This window comes from Lynx canadensis, chromosome D3, assembly GCF_007474595.2.
Source record: "Lynx canadensis isolate LIC74 chromosome D3, mLynCan4.pri.v2, whole genome shotgun sequence".
Classification (NCBI taxonomy): domain Eukaryota; kingdom Metazoa; phylum Chordata; class Mammalia; order Carnivora; family Felidae; genus Lynx; species Lynx canadensis.
Genome location: NC_044314.2, coordinates 16,988,755 through 17,006,940, shown reverse-complemented (window position 1 = coordinate 17,006,940; position 18,186 = coordinate 16,988,755). Strand labels below are relative to the sequence as shown.

General features: G+C 44.6%; 1 protein-coding gene across 6 annotated transcripts in view; it reads left to right on the top strand.

Moving 5' to 3' along the window:
- The window catches only part of ZNF532 (zinc finger protein 532), a 109,016-nt gene that overhangs the window by 75,022 nt on the left and 15,808 nt on the right, over positions 1-18,186 (top strand). For all 6 annotated transcript variants that reach the window (XM_030336527.2, XM_030336525.2, XM_030336520.2 and 3 more), the window contains one exon: positions 3,634-3,915. In XM_030336527.2, coding sequence (XP_030192387.1) covers positions 3,634-3,915 — 282 coding nt within the window. The remainder of the gene's footprint in view (positions 1-3,633; positions 3,916-18,186) is intronic.

Below are 18,186 nucleotides of genomic sequence, written 5' to 3'. Positions count from 1 at the left end.
TTTGTCCTACATGTGAAAATGATGACGATGCAGTTTACTTTTCTTTGAGAAGTCCGTCTTGTACAGGCTTTAGAAATAGACAAGGACTCTGGCGAATTGTGTTAATTCGTTACAGATACCGGTGTATTTAGGAAAAACGAGGTCTTCCCTTGAGATTATTTAAGCAGTTAAATTTGCATGATAATGGATGCCCCTGGATCTTTTCTTCTTTTTTTTTTTTTTTTTTTTTTCTATCAAGGTTGCATGTAAATTGATAGTGAAATGTGCTGGGTACAGCACAGTGTCTGGTCCCTGGTGAGTGTTCAGTTAACGAAATAAATGTCCAGTTTGGATAACCCACCCCCGACACCCAAAAGGGGCGCCTAAATCTCTTCACAGCCTTTTAAGCTCATGATGGACAGAGCTTGAGTCCTAGTCTCTTAACTGCCCACTGTGATGGGGTAAGCAGTTTTATTCCCATGTGATTAGGAGATAATATCCAGCAGCCCTCAGAGCTTAAAGGGACTTGACTCTTTAAAAAGAGAAAATAACAGGCCCAGCATCATTAACTCCATCTCTCTTTCTCTTAGTTCTTCTCTTTTTTAATATATTATACGAGAAAGGTCAGTTTCAAGAGCAGATAAAGGTCTGTGAATTAGTCTAGTCTCATCTTAGTTAAATGAATGGACCGTTAATCCTTGAAATTTCCCGTGTTGAGCCTATGTGCGCTCACATAGTGTAACTGCCTACTGCAAAGAACCTAACGTCTCAGAGGGTCTGCTGGTTGGCAGCCGGGAGAAGGGGGTGGCACTGGGGCATTCCTAGGGTGAATCAATGCATGGGAGATAGGTTTCCTGATCATCACTTGAAGTGCAGTAAAATCCTCTTCAGTTACTTCAAAGGTTTTCACTAAAATTACAAAACCGTCTTGACAACAAATATTTATTTAGTGAATGACCAGGAAAAAAAAACCCCACAACATCTGGAAAGTGGGGTCATCGACTTTGCGGTTAGGGTCTTCCTTGTGTTAATAGTGAATTTGGAGGAATACAAGGTTCCAAGAAATAGAGACTGAAGAGGAGTGGCAAATCCCATGGCCACAAGGACGAAAGAATTGTTTTTATTCACCTGAACCTTTATAAGACTACATGATACGAAAACAGTGGGAATACTCGCTTATGTTCTCATTTCAAGTATGTTCCATACGTTTAAAATACCCTGCCTTTCTTTATGTGTTTGGGGATGGGTGAGAATAAAGATAAAGTTTTAGGGGCCCCCTATTTTTGCGTTTTATTTTTAAGATCTACACCAGTTCTTGTGACTTTATTTATATCACTAGCTGTGCTGTTCAGTTTTTCACAAGGAAAAGAATTAAGAGAAAGGAGAGGAACAGTGTTTCCCCACATACATGTTCATGTAAAGGTAGATCCTTATTTGCCTAATTTAATCCAACTCGTATCATTTCTTTTTTTTTTTTAATTTTTTTTTTAATCTTTATTTTTGAGAGAGAGAGAGACAGAGAGACAGAGTACCAGCAAGGGAGAAACAGAGGTGGCAGGGGAGGGAAGGAGACACAGAACTTGAAGCAGGCTCCAGGCTCCAAGCTGTCAGCACAGAGCCCGATGTGGGGCTTGAACTCATGAACCGCAAGATCATGACCTGAGCCAGAGTTGGACGCCCAATCGACTGAGCCACCCAGGCACCCCCAATTTGTATCATTTCTTCTGCCAAAGCATAGATTTATTCACTGCATAGGATCCCATGCATAGACATGTTGGCATTTACATTTAAAGCAAATTCTAAGTTACAGTCATTCAAGTTATTTGTGGTTACAGGACCCAAGGAAAGGTCAGTTTTAAGAATTAAGTTGTATTTCTTTTATGAAAAAAAGATACTTGTTTTTACCAAACAATGTTATTTTTACTTGTGATGTGAAAACGAAATGAGTGAATTAGAAATTTCCATTTTAGCACACATTTCATTGCACAGCTGAACTTTTGGCTGCTTTTCTGTAATTTCTGTAGCCCTGCAAGGTCAGCTTACAGAAGAATGTTTTGTTTTATTTTATTTTATTTTATTTTATTTTATTTTATTTTATTTTATTTTTTGTTTATTTTTTTCAGAAGAATATTTTAATACATCACCCTCTTCTCAACTTGCATTTGTCAAAAATGTATTTGCCTATAAACGTATGAAAAATTTGCTAGAAAATTTTGAGGTTTGCTTCCTTTGGGGTTTAAATGGTTAAAAATGAAAAACCTGGCTTCTGTTTTGAAAAAGGCCAGTGCACAGCCTTTTGGCCACCAAGAGATCACGTCTCGCCCCAGATTTTCTCTTGCCAAAGGACATCAGACATTCCTCCCAGGCCCTTTTGAGAGACCAGTTTAAGTGTCCTCTGGGTAGACCGGTGTGGCCCCTGCTCATGACATGATGACAGACCCTCTTTTTCCTTCTGGGGTAAGACAGTACTGACGAAGGTTGGTGAATTCTTGGCACTGCTTAGAGGCAGGCTTTCCTGAGAAATTATGATGGAGAGTATGCTGAGGCAACACCTTCTTGAACACTCAAGAAAGACTGTGGAGCCGAGATCTATTCAGTGTGAGTCTGTGGGACGTAGGAGACCCCGGGCTCATTCGGAAACGTGTGTCACGTTGTGTCCTTCTGTAGGTTCTACAGGTTCAGGACTCTGAGGCTAGTAGCTACAAGCCTGAATGCTGGCTACGTGAGAAGGCCCTGTTCAAAAGATAAATCCTACCTACATCATTGAGGCACAGACTGATTTCCCTCCTTTTTTGGGGGGGGGGGGGCAGGGAGGGTTTGGTGAGGGGGAACTCTGCTTCTAGAACACAAAACAAAAACCAAAGCAAGCTGATCTTTAGACCCAGATGGCACTAATTTTACCCCATTAGAAATTGGAATCCTGCGAGTGTAAGTTCAGATAGCTGTCGTGGCTGTTACGTGAACGATAATAAACACTCTAAGCAATTGTAAGAGGCTTTTTGAGTATCGGCATCTGCTGCAGACAGTCCACAAGCCTGGGTGGTATCGGTAAGAAGAGAGAGACCGGAGTAGGCTGTAGGGAGATTGAAATGACCCCCGAAACTCCCCAACAAAAACCCAAACTCTCCCAAGTGTTCCAAGAATGCAGAAGGTACGAAAGGGAGGGAGAAGGCTTTGTTCTGGTCTCAGGGTCTTGTTAAAGGTGATCGGCTGCGGGTCTTGAATACCTGCCCCGGTGTCAGCCTTTTCACGCGTTTCTGGATAGATGTGAAAGTAAGATGTTCTTCCCCAGATAGAGTGTGTTGCACAGGACTCACGGGTTCCCTGGGGGATGATAGGCAGCCAGGAATAATTTGGACTCAATACAGAAGGCTTTTTTTTTTTTTTTTTTTAAGAATTTAAAAATGGCACAGGCTTTCAGAAGTTACTTGAAACTAAAAATGCATCGCTTAGAGCAGCCATAAAAGTTAATTCCCCTTTGTCTCTTTTCAAGTGTGTATTTCACTTCGGTTTTCTTCTTCCTGTATTAAGAAATGTTTCTGAATGAATATAACATCATATTGGAATATCTATAATGTGTTAAGATAGTCCACACGTGCTTTCTCTCAGTGGTAACGATTTGTGATAGATATTTCTTTTCTTTTTGTAACATAGTCTATGCATGGAACATTGAAAAGTATTGAAGGGCCTCCAAACTTGGGTATAAACTTGCCTTTGAGCATTAAGCCTGCAACTCAAAATTCAGCAAATCAAAACAAAGAGGATACCAGAGCCACGAACGGGAAAGAGAAATTGGAAAAGAAGTCTCCATCACCTGTGAAAAAATCCATGGAACCCAAGAAGGTGGCCAGTCCCGGGTGGACGTGTTGGGAGTGTGGCCGCTTGTTCACGCAGAGAGATGTTTACATTTCCCACGTGAGAAAGGAGCACGGGAAGGTAAGAGCGGAGGTCACCCCGTTAGTGCGAGGAAGGGCACGGGCCTGGCATCACCTGGGAGCTCGGCTCTGCCAGGAATTAACGAACCAGGAAGAAAGGAGGAGAGAAAGAAAGCGATGTTTTGAAAACTGTTAGGAGTTCTTTGTTTTGTTTTGTTTTTTAATGTTTATTTTTTGAGAGAGAGAGAGCAAGCCAAGGAGGGGCGGGGGGGCGGGGTGGGGAGAGAAATCCCAAGCAGGCTCCGTGCTTTTAACGCAGAGCCTGATGTGGGGCTGGAACTCACGAACCATGAGATCATGAACGGGAGCCGAAACCAAGAGTCGGTTAATCAACGGAAGTGACCCAGATGTCCTCGTTAGGAGTGTTTGTATGACGTAATGTGATTCTTTGCAGAGTTTGGTAGTGAGAAAGAGGTACCTCATCCTTCCTTAAATTCTACAGGAGAGGCTTTATACCTCAAAATCAATGAAAAATCTGAGTTGCAATATTTATTTATTTTTTTAAACGTTTATTTTTGAGACAGAGACAGAGCATGAACGGGGGAGGGTCAGAGAGAGGGAGACACAGGGTCTGAAGCAGGCTCCAGGCTCTGAGCTGTCAGCACAGAGCCCGACGCAGGGCTCGAACTCACGGACCATGAGATCATGACCTGAGCTGAAGTCGGTCGCTTAACCGACTGAGCCACCCAGGCGCCCCTGAGTTGCAATATTTATATTCTGTTTAAAATAGTAAGTACACGTCTCCAACTACTAAGCATTTTTTAAATGCCCGTTGTTAGACCTAATAAATCTAGCAAGATTATTTTGTAATGTTTTTCTGGTGGTTTCTAAGTTGGATTGTTCTAGAAAGAGTGTGCATTGCACTTGGTTTTTGTGTAACTTAAATCTCTTGCTCTGTAGTAGTTCTCCCTCAATTTTATTTTTTTAATGTGCTATTGATTTGTTTAAAAAATTGGACATCCTTTATATGTCACCCCCGTTTCTGGATTTGGGTAATTGCTTCCTTTTGACGTTGCTTAATTTGCTTGTCTTTATCCCATAATTCTTAGAAATTTGATTAGACCCCGGTTGAATTTTTAGATAAGAATAGGTGCTGTATTCTTTTTGTATCAAATCCCAAGGCACCTAATGGGGGCTGGTTTCTCTTCGTGACACTATGATCCACCATTGGGTTCAGATACAGTATACTTTTAAAAAAAACCATCTCCATTGCTTTAACTTAAGGCAATAAAACCAAATAGTTCTCCTTGGGGAGCCTGTGTAAAAAGTACATAGGAGTTGGTTGGTAACTAGTATATACTAGATCCTTGAAAAGTTTGTTAAATTAAGTGTTTTGACAATGACTTTGTCGTCTCATTTATACTGTTTTATTTGAGCAGCACATGTGGTTGACGTGTTTTACCTCACTGCCATCTCCAAATGGTACGAACTTGTCTCTGAGCATTGATCACACTGCAAAAAGATGTTTTTATTTGGTCTGACTACACTTAATTCGGCGTCTCTTCATGGAAAAAGTACTTACAGAATATATATGGCTTTGCTAACACGTTGCTTATATAGTCATCTCAACTTGAGGGTCATAACAATATTCATTGCAAATACTGAGTAGTTCTTAAGGGGCAGTACTTGGTTAATCTACTGTATAAATACACTACCTGTAGTTACCTTTCCACGCCCGTTGTGGTGATTCTAGGAAACGTCTTTTTTTCTTGGCATCCAAACCGGACTTTACAAATGCCAAAACAGGAGCAGACCTCGACCTAAGGAGCCCAGAGCTTTCATTTCTTACACATCTGAGATTTTTGTAACCATCTTGGAACATTTCCAACTTCCTTCTTCTTTTTTCTTTTTTTTTTTAAACTACCTTTATTTTGCACATCCGACAGTCATTGGGTCTAGAATAAAAGATGAGGAGACAGCTCCGAGAAAGATGTGGTGGGATGATGAAATTCAACACTAACTCGAGCTGTTTGCCCTAGGACAGTAGCATAAGACACCGCCCTGAGCTGGCTGTGCGTGCCGATGTGCCGGGCACGGCGTGGGTACCTTCCGTTAGAGGCAGCCGTTCGTCCCGAGGAAGCGTTGGGCTTAGTAGGTTTTAGGATTAGCTTTGAGGAAGTTGAGAGCCTGCCTCTTGGGATGCGGCACTTGAGATCAGATCCCATTTTCAGTGCCGCTCACGCGCCTGGAGAGACCTGCGAGGAGGTGGGGAAGGGAAAGGAACGATATGTCTTCACAAACCGGTGAAATGTACAGAGTGCGGACCGTGTGTCAGCAATCTGTGCATGCCTTCTGCCGTTCTGAACCAGACCAGATCCCTGCACCTCCCGACAGCCCGCCTACAGGCTTCTCGTCTCTGTTCCCGTTCTTCTTGCCTCCTGTCCGAACCCTTGCATCACCTCTCTCCATTTAAACTGCAAGCCTCCGATCCCCTGCCCTCTGTCTTTTCTGTCTCTTCCCTTCTGATGGTCAAGCAGGCTCCTTTCTGGCTGCCCTTTTCCACTCCTGGTTCCTCCTCCTCGGCCACCTTTGGGGTTCAGCTCCACCTTGTCACAAAACCCACCTCCTTAACTGTCCAGGCAGTTCGACATTTGTCAGTCTTTTCCTCAATTGGCAGCCCCCCCCCCCGCCCGTAATTCACACAATTGGCAGGGCTTTTTAAAAGCATTTTCTACCCTAAGTGTTGAACACTGCTCTCCCTCCTGGGTTTTCTCCCGGTTGCTAGAACACCCATCGGGTTTCTGTCCTGGAAACATTCCACTGTCTCTGGGAGATTTCAGTTAGTCTCGTGGCTTCACTTCTCATATATGTGTATGTGTACATAGCTTCCAAATCTCCATCTCCAGCCGTGGTTCCTTGCTGCATTCCAGTCCCCAAATCCAGCCGCTTATTGAATGTTTCAGCCTCTTGGATAATTCCCAGCAACTCTTAGCCTGTCCAGCTTGGAACCCAAGCTGCTTCCAACAGCCACCCCCCCACCCCCCCAGCCTTTACCACCAGAAGCTTGTTGTCTGACCTGACTTGGTGGTTCCTTCCTTCTCCCCGGCCGCCTCCCTCATCCATCCATGCGTTTCATCCCTTCCGGTCTACCCGTTTATCTTTGTTCAGGCCACCCTCATTGTTGCCTGATGATTATTCTCACTGTAGCCAGAGAGGGCTTTCCGATCGTGCAGTGTCGCGTCCCCACTGCCCTCAGTCGTCCGGCGGCTCCCTCGTGTCCTCTGATGCCCCTTCCTCCGGCTGCGTCTCACATGGGGCACGTTAGACAAGCGTGGCTGCCCCCCGGCTTTAAACACTGTTTGCCCATTCGTCTCTGGGGCTTTTTGGTGGTGGTCTTAATTGAAGGAGTGCACCCTTTAGTGGCAAACTTCTCTTAGTCCTTCGGGTCTCAGCTTCAGACCTCACCCCGTCTGGAAAGCCTTCCTTGCTCCCTTCTTCCTGCAGGTTTCCGTGGCAGCCTGAGTTTCCCTTACCGTATCTCTTACCACTCTGCGAAGGCTGCCTCTTACGTCTGCTCACAGTAGATGCTTTATGCTTCTTCCTCTCTTCGGTTCCCGTCCAAAAAGCCTGTGGGGCTTCTGTTCCTAGCTCATAGGCAGCCAATAAATATTTCTCGAATAAATGGATCAAGTACGAGTAACTGACTTGAAGGACACCTAACCTCTTAAGACTTAACTTCCCCTTCTTTAAAATGGGAGTATTGCATACTTTAGTGACCTCAGAGGGTCCTGTTTTATAGCTATCTAGTGAGAACTGCACGTGAGGCGAAAAGCAGCCTCCAATCCTTCTGGACTTAAGGTGAGACATAAACATGAAGTTGTAAGGGATTTGACAATTGTGTCTGGCCAACTGTCCCAGGAGAGCATACTATTTTACTTCAATCAGGCGAGAAGTTATTGGAAAGATCTGATTTTACTGGATTCCCCAGTGAAATATCACGTTATGACACCAGGTACATGTTCTGAACCAGTGAACCGTGAAGGAATACTTGACGTTAATACTGTAATCATGCCTTTAAAAATAAATATATGCGTGGATAGAGTCCTTTTGAGAATAACATAAACACATTCTGCCAACCACAATACAGCAATTTGCTGGAATTTTATTGCTATTAGTACATTGATTATTTTGGAGAGAAGATTTTGAGTTAGGAGTAAGCCCGTGTGGCAGAGATTAAAAATTTATGTCAAGATAATTCACGGCTTCCTCTCTTAAGATGGCCTTTTTTGGTTTCAATAATTGTTTCCTTTTTTTTTTTTCTCCTCTTCTCAATTCCCATCCAAAAAATTTTTACTAAAAAATATTTTGTACGGAGTTCCATGCCAAAACAAAGAAATTCAGTAGCTTTGTCTTCAAGATTCAAAAACATGTTTCCAGCTGTACTGCTTAGTTAGTAGCTAGTTTATTTCTTTAATACATATACATATACATATATATATATATATATACACACACACACACACATATTTTACTAATATTAACCCAGTATCCACGTTTTGTGCTTTTTTAAATGTATTTTTTAATAAGTTGTTATAATCTGATATGAAGTCAAATAATTAAAAAAAAAACTTGGGGCAGAGAGTCCATTAAAAACTTAGATGTAAGAATTTAAAAACAATTTGCCAGATCTTTATTTTAGTTATTTAAAAACGAATAGTTAAAGCAGCCACATTTAGAAACGACTGTTAACAGAAATTCCATACAGAGGGACTGGTATAAAATTAATCACTTTCTAAAGTTGATGTTAGTGTCTTGCTATGGGCAGGTTTTAGCTGTCCTTTTAAATCATAAGCTCTTTGAGGACAAGTTCTAAATCGGTTTATTATTGTAGATTCTGTGGTTTGTGATGTTGTGCCTTGCGTGTTGTCTTTGGAGTTACCGATTAGAGAAGTTCTCAGATCATCGCCTGCCCATTTGGAAAGGGCTTTTGTGTTAGTCAAGTCTAGGCTTGAGCTTTAAATAGTTTTTGACCACAGAAATCCCTTCATCTTTCCTATGTCCGTACTCTCAAATACAAAAACAGGAAAATGAGACGTATTATTAACCTGATGATCTCATCTCAGCATTGAGCCCTTTCCCAGATAAATGTACAAATACACAGAATTTTATGTACAACTGTAGAGGCTCAGCTACTTACATTCTTTCTTGGTCACTTTTAGGGGGCTTCTAGGAACCTCAAATTAGGATCCCCTCAATGAGGTAACAGCCAGCAACATTCTCACAGACCATGCATTCTGCACTTACGTAACCTGACAGTAAATAAAAAAGTAAAAGGTGTCTGTACGTGTTCACATCTTGAAAACTACCAAGTGATATGTGATAATTATAGCCATTTTCTCATTTGCTGCCAGGTACCCCTGTATGTTGAGGAATCATTATGGAACTTTTTAAATAGAGCATAAACAGAGGAGCATTTACTGAATGATGGAACTCGGATGCCATTGAAATTTACCTTCCAAGACTCTTTGAGATTCTTTGAAGGTGTAGATGTGGTCCAGTTTCAGTTCTGTGTCTAGAATTGGGAGGAGGAGCTAAGTTACTGTCATAGATGAGCAGTCATTCTGGCTTTGACTGTCTTAGTACAGTCCACCCCTCTTTGCAGCTGCAGAGATAAAGCATTCATCTCAAGGCAGCGAATGCCCTTTGATTTGGCACCAGATTCTAGTTCAAGAGTTGGCTCCTGTGTCGTTTCTACACACCCCCCATTTATGAGGCTTCCTTACTTTCTTCCGTCCATGTATTTGTGAACCATCTTGTGATTTCCCCACTCCAGCCCTGCAGCCAACCATTTATTTCTCCAAGAAGACTGGTTTCTTTCGTTGAGAATGAGAAGCATAGATTTTCAAGAGACTGCCTATATGTATTTGATCACTTAGCATGGGAAACTATAATTGGGAAAACGGTATAGATGGAAAAAAGCAGGAACCTTCAGAGTGACTTCTCACTTACTGAGTGTGAGCTAATAATGTATTTGGCAGTTCATGGATTCTTATCAGATGCTCTTGGAATTACAGCAAGCCACAGCTTGTAAAATATATCCAGTTGTTGGAGGGAATATTTAAGACATTTTCTAGAACATGAAGGAAAAGGGCAGTACAGACCAGCCCATTGTTTTCTGGAAGATTCTGTTTACAGTTGACCAAGAGAAGGCAAAAATACTTCGTTCCTATTTTGCTTCTTTAGGGAAAATGGAACTAGTGTCATTGAGGGAGAAGTGGATGCCCGGGAGAGAGAGCAAGGCCCTCGCTAGTGTAAATGAATGCTCTTTTCCCCCTTTACGTGGAGCTGAAGGAACTTGCAGGCGGTAATATAGATATATACATTTTAATCATGGAAAATGGGGTGTGCTTGTGTAAAAGGAAAAAGTTGGGCTGATTCTGAAAAATTGCAGGTAGGTAAGTTCATTCTGCCTTACCGAACCCCAGCATTTCAGAGACCACATTGTCGAGTAGCTGGGTTCGGAGCACCAGGAAAAAGAATTTGACAAAGACTAAGGACAGGTGATTCCAGGTAAATCTTATTTCCTTTTGTTCCCAGGGTACTTGGTGGTAGGTAAACTAATGCCAGAGAGAGGCTAACTGGGTCTCAGTGCAGCTTTTGAGAGTCTCTCGCTTACTACTGTTTTGTGTAAAATAGCACAAAAGGGCCTGGATGAACTATTGAATTTATAGCTGACTCTAGGCTCACTGCTGTGTTGGGAGAAAGCTCCATTTTCGGATCAGATTTTACCCGGCATTCCGATCAGTGACTTTGACTGTAGGGCAAGAATCTGGGAGGGATTTTGCCAGGTAAGTCTTTTTTTTTTTTTTTTTTTTTTTTGAAGTTTTATTTATTTATAGATAAATAAGTAAAAAGAGAGGCAACGCACGTGGGGGAAGGGCAGAGAGACAGAGACTCCCAAGCAGGCTCTGCACAGCTAGCACAGAGCCCGACGTGGGGCTTGAACCCACGAAGCCACAGGAATATGACCTGAGCCGAAGAGATCAGACCAAGAGTCAGACGCTTAACTGACTGAGTCACCCAGGAGCCCCACAAGGTGCATCTTAACAAGTAAATGTTTATTTAGGTTTAAACAACCCAAATACTATGTGGCACAGGAGGGAGGTTTTAACTGCCATAGATGAGCAGTCATTCTGGCTTTGACTGTCTTAGTACAGTCCACCCCTCTTTGCAGCTGCAGAGATAAAGCATTCATCTCAAGGCAGCGAATGCCCTTTGATTTGGCACCAGATTCTAGTTAGTCGTTCTCAACACTTGAGTGTGCCTCACAGTCACCTGGAGGGCTTGGTCAAAGGCTGATTGCTGGGCTGCACCCCCAGCAAGTTTCTGACTCAGTAGGTTTGGGATGGAACCCGATAATTTGTATTTCTTACAAGTCTGCCCTTTGAGAACCCCTGGTTTACCCTGTGTGGCAGTAAAATCCCGTAAAGCCCATTGATTTATACAATAGAAATGTATTTTTTGCACACGCAGAGCTTGCTGTGGGTTCAGGCACTTCCGTGGGGCAGCTGTCCTTCCACCGATGACTCCGTGATCGAGGGAGTTTCTTTCAGCATAGGTGTCACTGCAAGGAGTTGAGGGGGAAGGCTGGAGTATCTCATCTGGTCTTTACACACCCTTATTCTGGGTGTGACGCACATCACATCATTGGCCACGATGAGTCGCGTGACCAGACCCAGTTGTAGCAGGCTGAGGAGTGTGTTCTCCTGTGTGCCCTGGAGGGGAGGGAATGACCCAGTGATGTTCATCACACCTGTACAGTGTCTGATGAACGAGGTGGTGTCCTGGGGTGTGTTCATCGCACCCACTTAACGTGGGTATTGACCTTGGTTCACCGAATGGAAGTCAAATCAAAAATGCAGAGAAGGAACTAGGAGATTTGGCACTCTGATTTCGAAGATGAATGACAAGTGGGCAACTAATTTCGACGTGTGAAACTTACTAGCTGTTCCATAAGGGACAGGAAATGAAGAAAAATAAAACATGTTTAAGAAAGATTAATGTTATTTGCAAAATGTGACTCAAATAAAAATATATTATTCCAAATTTTGTTTTTGGCCAGAAGAGATTTTTATTTTATTTTTTTTTGAGATTCTTGGGAAGATTTGCTTTTAGGTGTGAAATGTTTCTATCTGGTCGATGTCTGTTGCAGCCATTTTGGAAGGCATTTTCTGTAAACTCACTGGAGGTGTTTCTCCAGACAGGGTTGAAGGCTGCAAATACTTTATTGGTATATGCCTAGTTATATAGTCTAAAGAAAAACCTGGCCTTCTCTATTAACTTCTTTTTTCTATTTTTTACTTTTATTTATTTTGGGAGCGAGCAAGCGCGCGCAAGTGGATGACGGGCAGAGAGAGGGGGCGACAGAATCCCAAGCAGGCTCTGCACCGTGAGCACAGAGCCGATGTGAGGCTTGAACTCACGAACCTGTGAGATCCTGACCTGAGCCAAAATCAAGAGCCCGAGGCTTAACCGACTGAGCCCCCCAGGCGCCCGTGTTAATTTCTTGTATTGTCACGGTGTGCATGTTTTTTGATTACACTGTGTGACAGCATGTTGTTATACATTCCGTTGGATATTAAGTGTAAGACCCCAAATCGAGGGGTGTACAATAAAATTAGTAGCACACAGTAGGAGGCAAATGTGTAAATGTCTTAAGTCCCAGTAACTAGACCACTGGGCTTGCCTCTGAAAGTCTGTTAGGATTTAGAGCTCCCCCAGAGCCGGAGCTGCTGGGGGTCCTGGCGGGGCGTCCCTGACAGGACCAGTTGCCCTGTGATCAGAGCCCAGGAGACGAGACCCACCAGCAGATGACAGAGCTTTAGGACAGATGCCCACGCAGCCGCCGCGGTGATCTCGGGGGAGTACGAGTCTGTCCTGGGTGGGCCATCCTCTGTGTGGAAGGTGGAGTCCGTGAAGCCCTTGGCCACCTCGCCTTGGCCTGCTCCGTACCCACCCCTCGTGTGGTTCTGGCCACACGCAGCTGCCCGTGGTTCCTCACACACACCGTTTCCCTTCTCGCCTCTGCCTCCTGGTTCTCGCTGCCGGGAAACCTCTCCTTGCCTCATTGCCTGGTTAGCTCCTGTTCGGATGCAGCAGAAGTGGCCTGCGCCCGCCGTCCCTCCTTGCCCTGTGTTCCAGGCACCTGGGACCGCCCCGGGCATAATACCTTCGGGGATTCCTCTATTTTTTCCGCCTTCAACACACGGCAGTGTCCTCAAGGGCAGGGAGAATCCCGGCGAGTGAAAGTAGGAGCCCGGTCGGTGTCGCGGAGAGACTGAAGGTGCGCCGCAGCCTCCCGTGGCGTGCCGGTCGTTTCGGCCTTCAGCATGGCCGGTTACCCTCATTCCGTTTGACGACCAGAGATTGCACCTTTCGTTTTACGGTGCCGCCTGGCGGATGGAAGCCTCTGGCCGGAATGACCGGCCCAAAGGGAATGGGTGGGCGTGGGCTCACTAAACAGGTGTTGGAAAAACCTACAGGTTTTCCTGCAGGTACCAAACTGCGTCTTTGCATCTCAAGTGCGGCCCGTGCGGTGCTCTCCTAAAAGTCCCAGCAAGGCGTGCGAACGGCGACCGGTCAAAGCTGGGTGCTGGCCGGCACCACGGTGACTCAGATGTTTACGGACACTCGGGCGTTTGTGGTGCATTGCCCACCAGGGCTGCTGTTATTTTAGAGTCTGAAGAAGACACTTCCTCCTCGGGCTTTTCCTGTTTATCTCTCGAGGCGCGGGAGGTACAGGCTCCCTTGGTGTTGGGCTGGTGCTGTTACCAGACGGGAGACATAATGAGGCTTGGGCCCGTCTTCCCTGGGTGAATGTTACCAGGCCTTGCTGGCTCAAGAACGTTTCTTCTGAGGAACATCGCCTGCAGCCAGGGACTTCACTTCCCTTGTCTGCCACAGAGGAGCAGTTTTCATTCTGTCTGCTTCTACTGCCCCAAACCGATGTGCCCCCCAAACCCCTCTTCCTGTTATCTGTCAGAGCTCAGTCCCTTCTTGGGGAAGGAGAGTCGCTTCTTTCATGACTTGAGGTGCCCAGATCTGCCCTGGGGTTAGGTCTCTTTATCGGATCAGTGCTGACCATGGCCGTTAGGCTCTAGAATATTGGTACAGTATTGTGGTTCTGCTAAATTATGTGGGGAGACTTTGATGTACCTGTCCAGAAAGGCAACATCTTTTTGTAATTTTCTTCAGGAAAATACATCCCTAAATCCAACTGGCAGACCAGGTTTTTGGATTTTTTTTTTTTTTTAAAGGATTAAGCATATGATTCTGTCTATAAGCCGATACCACCTCGGATCCTGGAGCCACGAGGAAATAATTTCACGTGCCATCAGTGGGGGTGGCAGGGGAAACAAAAGGCCGTTCCAGCCATAATTGACTTGATGAGGAACCGTACAATAGCCCTGGAAGGTAACTGAGAGCTCACGAATTCCCAGTCATTTCAGTTTGTAGGCAAAACTTCAGACCCGAAAGGATCGCGGGACATTTTTCGGACTTTAACCCTTGTGCCAAGGGGCTGGGATCTAGGAGTCCGGCCCTGCACCTCGAGGTCAGGGTGTGGGGTTTCCAGGTTACAAGTGAGAACCGGCTTTTGTTTGCAGGAGCACCGGAGCTCAGGGCAGGACTGGAGCGAAGGGGAAGAGACTGTCTAATTCTTTCATTCACGAATTCAGCAAATCCACGTTACTGCCCAGTGTGCGTGGCCCACACTACTGCAAATAAGTACTGGGGAGGGCCGTCAGGGAAGAGAGAGGGAGCCCAGGGTCCTTTTACCTTCATAGCCACTCAGAGCCTAGCAGTTGCAAAGCTGGGACCCGCAGCACTGGGACACACAGAAGAGATTTCCAGCAGCTGCCTGATGGTCTGTCCTCCCCCCGTGGCTCAGGGCGGCCTCCTGGGGCTCTGTGGTGTCTCACGTTCTCACACCTTGAGGCTTCGCAGCGGATTGTCCCTACGGGTGGGGCCTCATCAATACAGTTTAATCAGACATCTGGGAAGATCAATATATGATGTAGGACTGGAACCAGGGAGAAAATAACCTGTCATCAGGCAGTTTTAATGGTAGCTTTGTTGATCTCTGTGCTCACTTGCTTACTGTTTCAACTTGTTTCCAGATTTCTGACGGATCATCTGATAAAAAACAGCGGTTATCTTGAAAAGGAATGCCTGGTTCCTTTTGCCTTTTGATTTGTGGAAATAAATAATCCTAGAAGGATTTTACAGAAGTCTTCAGACAGTATAATTTACATCATTCTTTATGCTGTAGTAATATCCGTAGTGTCATAACATAGTGATTGTGGGGGGAAAAGATTTTTCACAGTGACCTTTCATCTATTTAGATTGCTCTAAGAAAAATGTTTATGTATTTTGAGTGCAAAGGAGAGGCAGAGAGAGAAAGAGAAAGAATCCCGAACAGGCTCCACGCTGTCAGCGAGAGCCTGACGCGGGGCTCGATCTCATAAACTGTGAGTCATGACCTGAACCGAAATCAAGAGTCGGATGCTTAACCGTCTGGGCCACCCAGGCGCCCCTAGATGGGTCTTTAATTAAAAAGGACAAAAAGGCTGTGCTAAAAATTACATTCTACATATTCTTTCCCGTGATCCCCTCTTGAGGACTGGATTCTCTGAGAAGAGAAATAACAGAGGGATAATGTGTCACCCATCCATAAGCATGCATTTTAGGACCCGAAGAGGCTTAGAAGATGGGACAAAAGACCCTTTTAAGTAGAAGAAGGGGAGCGAAGCCGGACCAGACCCCGGAGAAACTGGCCGCAAAGATTTTTTTTTTCCCATACTCGGGTCTTTGATCCCCGAACGTCTTCGGGGGTCGGTGAAATATGGCAGTGAACAGCTGACAGCACCTGTCAGTGCTGTTTTTCTCAGTGTGACAGAGAGTAAGGATTTCTTGCGTGAGGACCTTTAAGGACGTGGGTGTAGGAGGATGGGAGCCCGAGTCTAGTGAAAGGGAAGAGGCACGGGGTCCATTTCGGGTCTGTAAGCAGAGCTCTGCGGGGTGTCGCCACCAGCCAGCGGAGGCAGATACGGACGTCCGAGGCTGACGCGTGCCCGTGGTCACCCCGCGACACCCCAGCAGTTGCCACGACGGTGGCGGCCTTGTCGCAGGATCAGCCTTTTGTTCAGCGCTCCCTTTCCCGCTGCCTGAGCACGTGACATGGCTCCGGGCACAGAAACCGCGGTGGGGACACGTTCCTCGTCTGCTCCGGGTTTGGCCTTTCCTTCATCGGCCTCGATTACAGTTCTGTGTCTTACTTTTTCAGTTGTACAACTGTCCTCAGTGAACCGGTTCGTCTCAGGACGAGAAAGTTAGAAGACCGGCTTTGTTTGTTGTCGTTTTAAGCAAACATGGCAACTAGCACGTACTTGTCCTTGGGAAACACCGCTCATTTCAAAGCTGTAACCTCAATCATCGAGACGCGGTTCCGTGATACTGGTGGCTCTCGGGACGTGTTCCCAGCATGTCCTGTGAAAAACAAACCCTTCTCCTTACTTTGTAGTTACGGCTTGTTTTTTTTCCAGATTGATTACCTGCTGTGTTAAATAGGTTTGGTTCTCAGTTATTGACTTGCCTCTGTTTTCTTTAAGCGTGTGAGACAGGGGGCTAAATCAGGGTTGGCAAACTGGGGTTCACAGGCTGGCCACCTGTTTTTGTAAATAATTTATTGAAACACAGCCACACCCACTCGTTAATGTACCCTCGTGGCTGCTTTTGAACTCCAAAGCACAGTTCAGTAGCTGCGACAGACTTTACGGCCTGCGAAGCTTAAAATATTTACTGTCTGGCCCTTTACAGAAAGTCTGCCAACCTCTGGTCTAAATTTGTACTCTGTGTTTAAATATTTCCCCAAAGCCACTCCATTCCAATTTGTAGAAACTTGGATGGTTTAGTAGTCAGAAATTGTTTTTCTTGATATTTTCAGACATACATAGTCTGAGTTTCCTACGCTGTGCTCATCTAACTACCCATTTATTTGTATTTTCTTCCATGTAGTGAGACCAGAGGATCTCCCTTGTGTCCTAGATATGAAATTCTCAGTAAGGACTTACAGAATTTATGACCCACAGTATTCCACACTTCGGGGGAAGGCTACTTGCCTGTGTAAAAGACCATTTTCTAGGAGAGCGTGGGGGTGGCTTGGGTAAGCGGGTTTACTTCTTATGACTTACCCTCTATAACTGTGGGTGATATTCATGCAAACAGAATGGGAGTGCCCAGTTTTGTGGGTACATACGATATCCGGAGCTAACATGAACAGATGAAGAAGATAAAATACATACGAAACACGATTATTTACTTTTTTTAATACATCCTCATGAAACGTTTTAAGACTTCTCTGAGTGAAGATTATACCTTTATTTATTTAATACATATGCTGATGATGTTACATATTTCTTCAGTGGATTTCTTTTTTTTAAAAGCAACTGTAGGGGCACCTGGGTGGCTCAGTCAGTTAAGCATCTGACTCTTGATCTCAGCTCGGGTCTCGATCTCATGATCGTGAATTTGAGCCCCGCTTTGGGCTCTGCGCTGAGTGTGGAGCCTACTTTACAAAAAAAGAAAAAAAAAGGGCAACTTTATTGGGTTATAACTTATATGTAATCTTAGTACCTTTCTATTCTGTAGAACAGCTAACTTATTTTATAGGAGACCTATTCGACTATAGATTTTTTTTTAACCTGTTCAGGTTACCAGTCTTTCCTGTTTATTTCTCATTTTCAAGTCTTTGGTTTGTCTGGGCACTTGGCACATTACAGGAGTAATGTCAATTCTGAAACTGTTTAGAACAGGTCATTCATTCATACTTTGAGGATGTTTAACTTTTAATCATATGTGTTCTTCTGTGTATACCACTTTTTAATTCTACAAACATTTACCAAGTTGCACAACATTTGCTATGGTCGAGAACAAATGATATAATTCTTGCCCTGGAGATGCTTCCAGTTGGCTAGAAAAAGAAAGCAAAAAATATTTTAATTTTTTAATGTTTATTTTTGAGAGCATGAGCAGGGGAAGGGCAGAGAGGGAGACACAGAATCCGAAGCAGGCTCCAGGCTCTGAGCTGTCCGCACAGAGCCCAACACGGGGCTCGAACCCACAGCCCATGGGATCATGACCTGAGCTCAAGTTGGACGCTTAGCCGACGGAGCCACCCAGGCGCCCCAAATGCATAAATATTTTAAACGCTGCAGCTAGGATGGGTCTTAGAGGAATCATAAGGTGGTATGTAATTAAAACTAAGCGAAGGGTG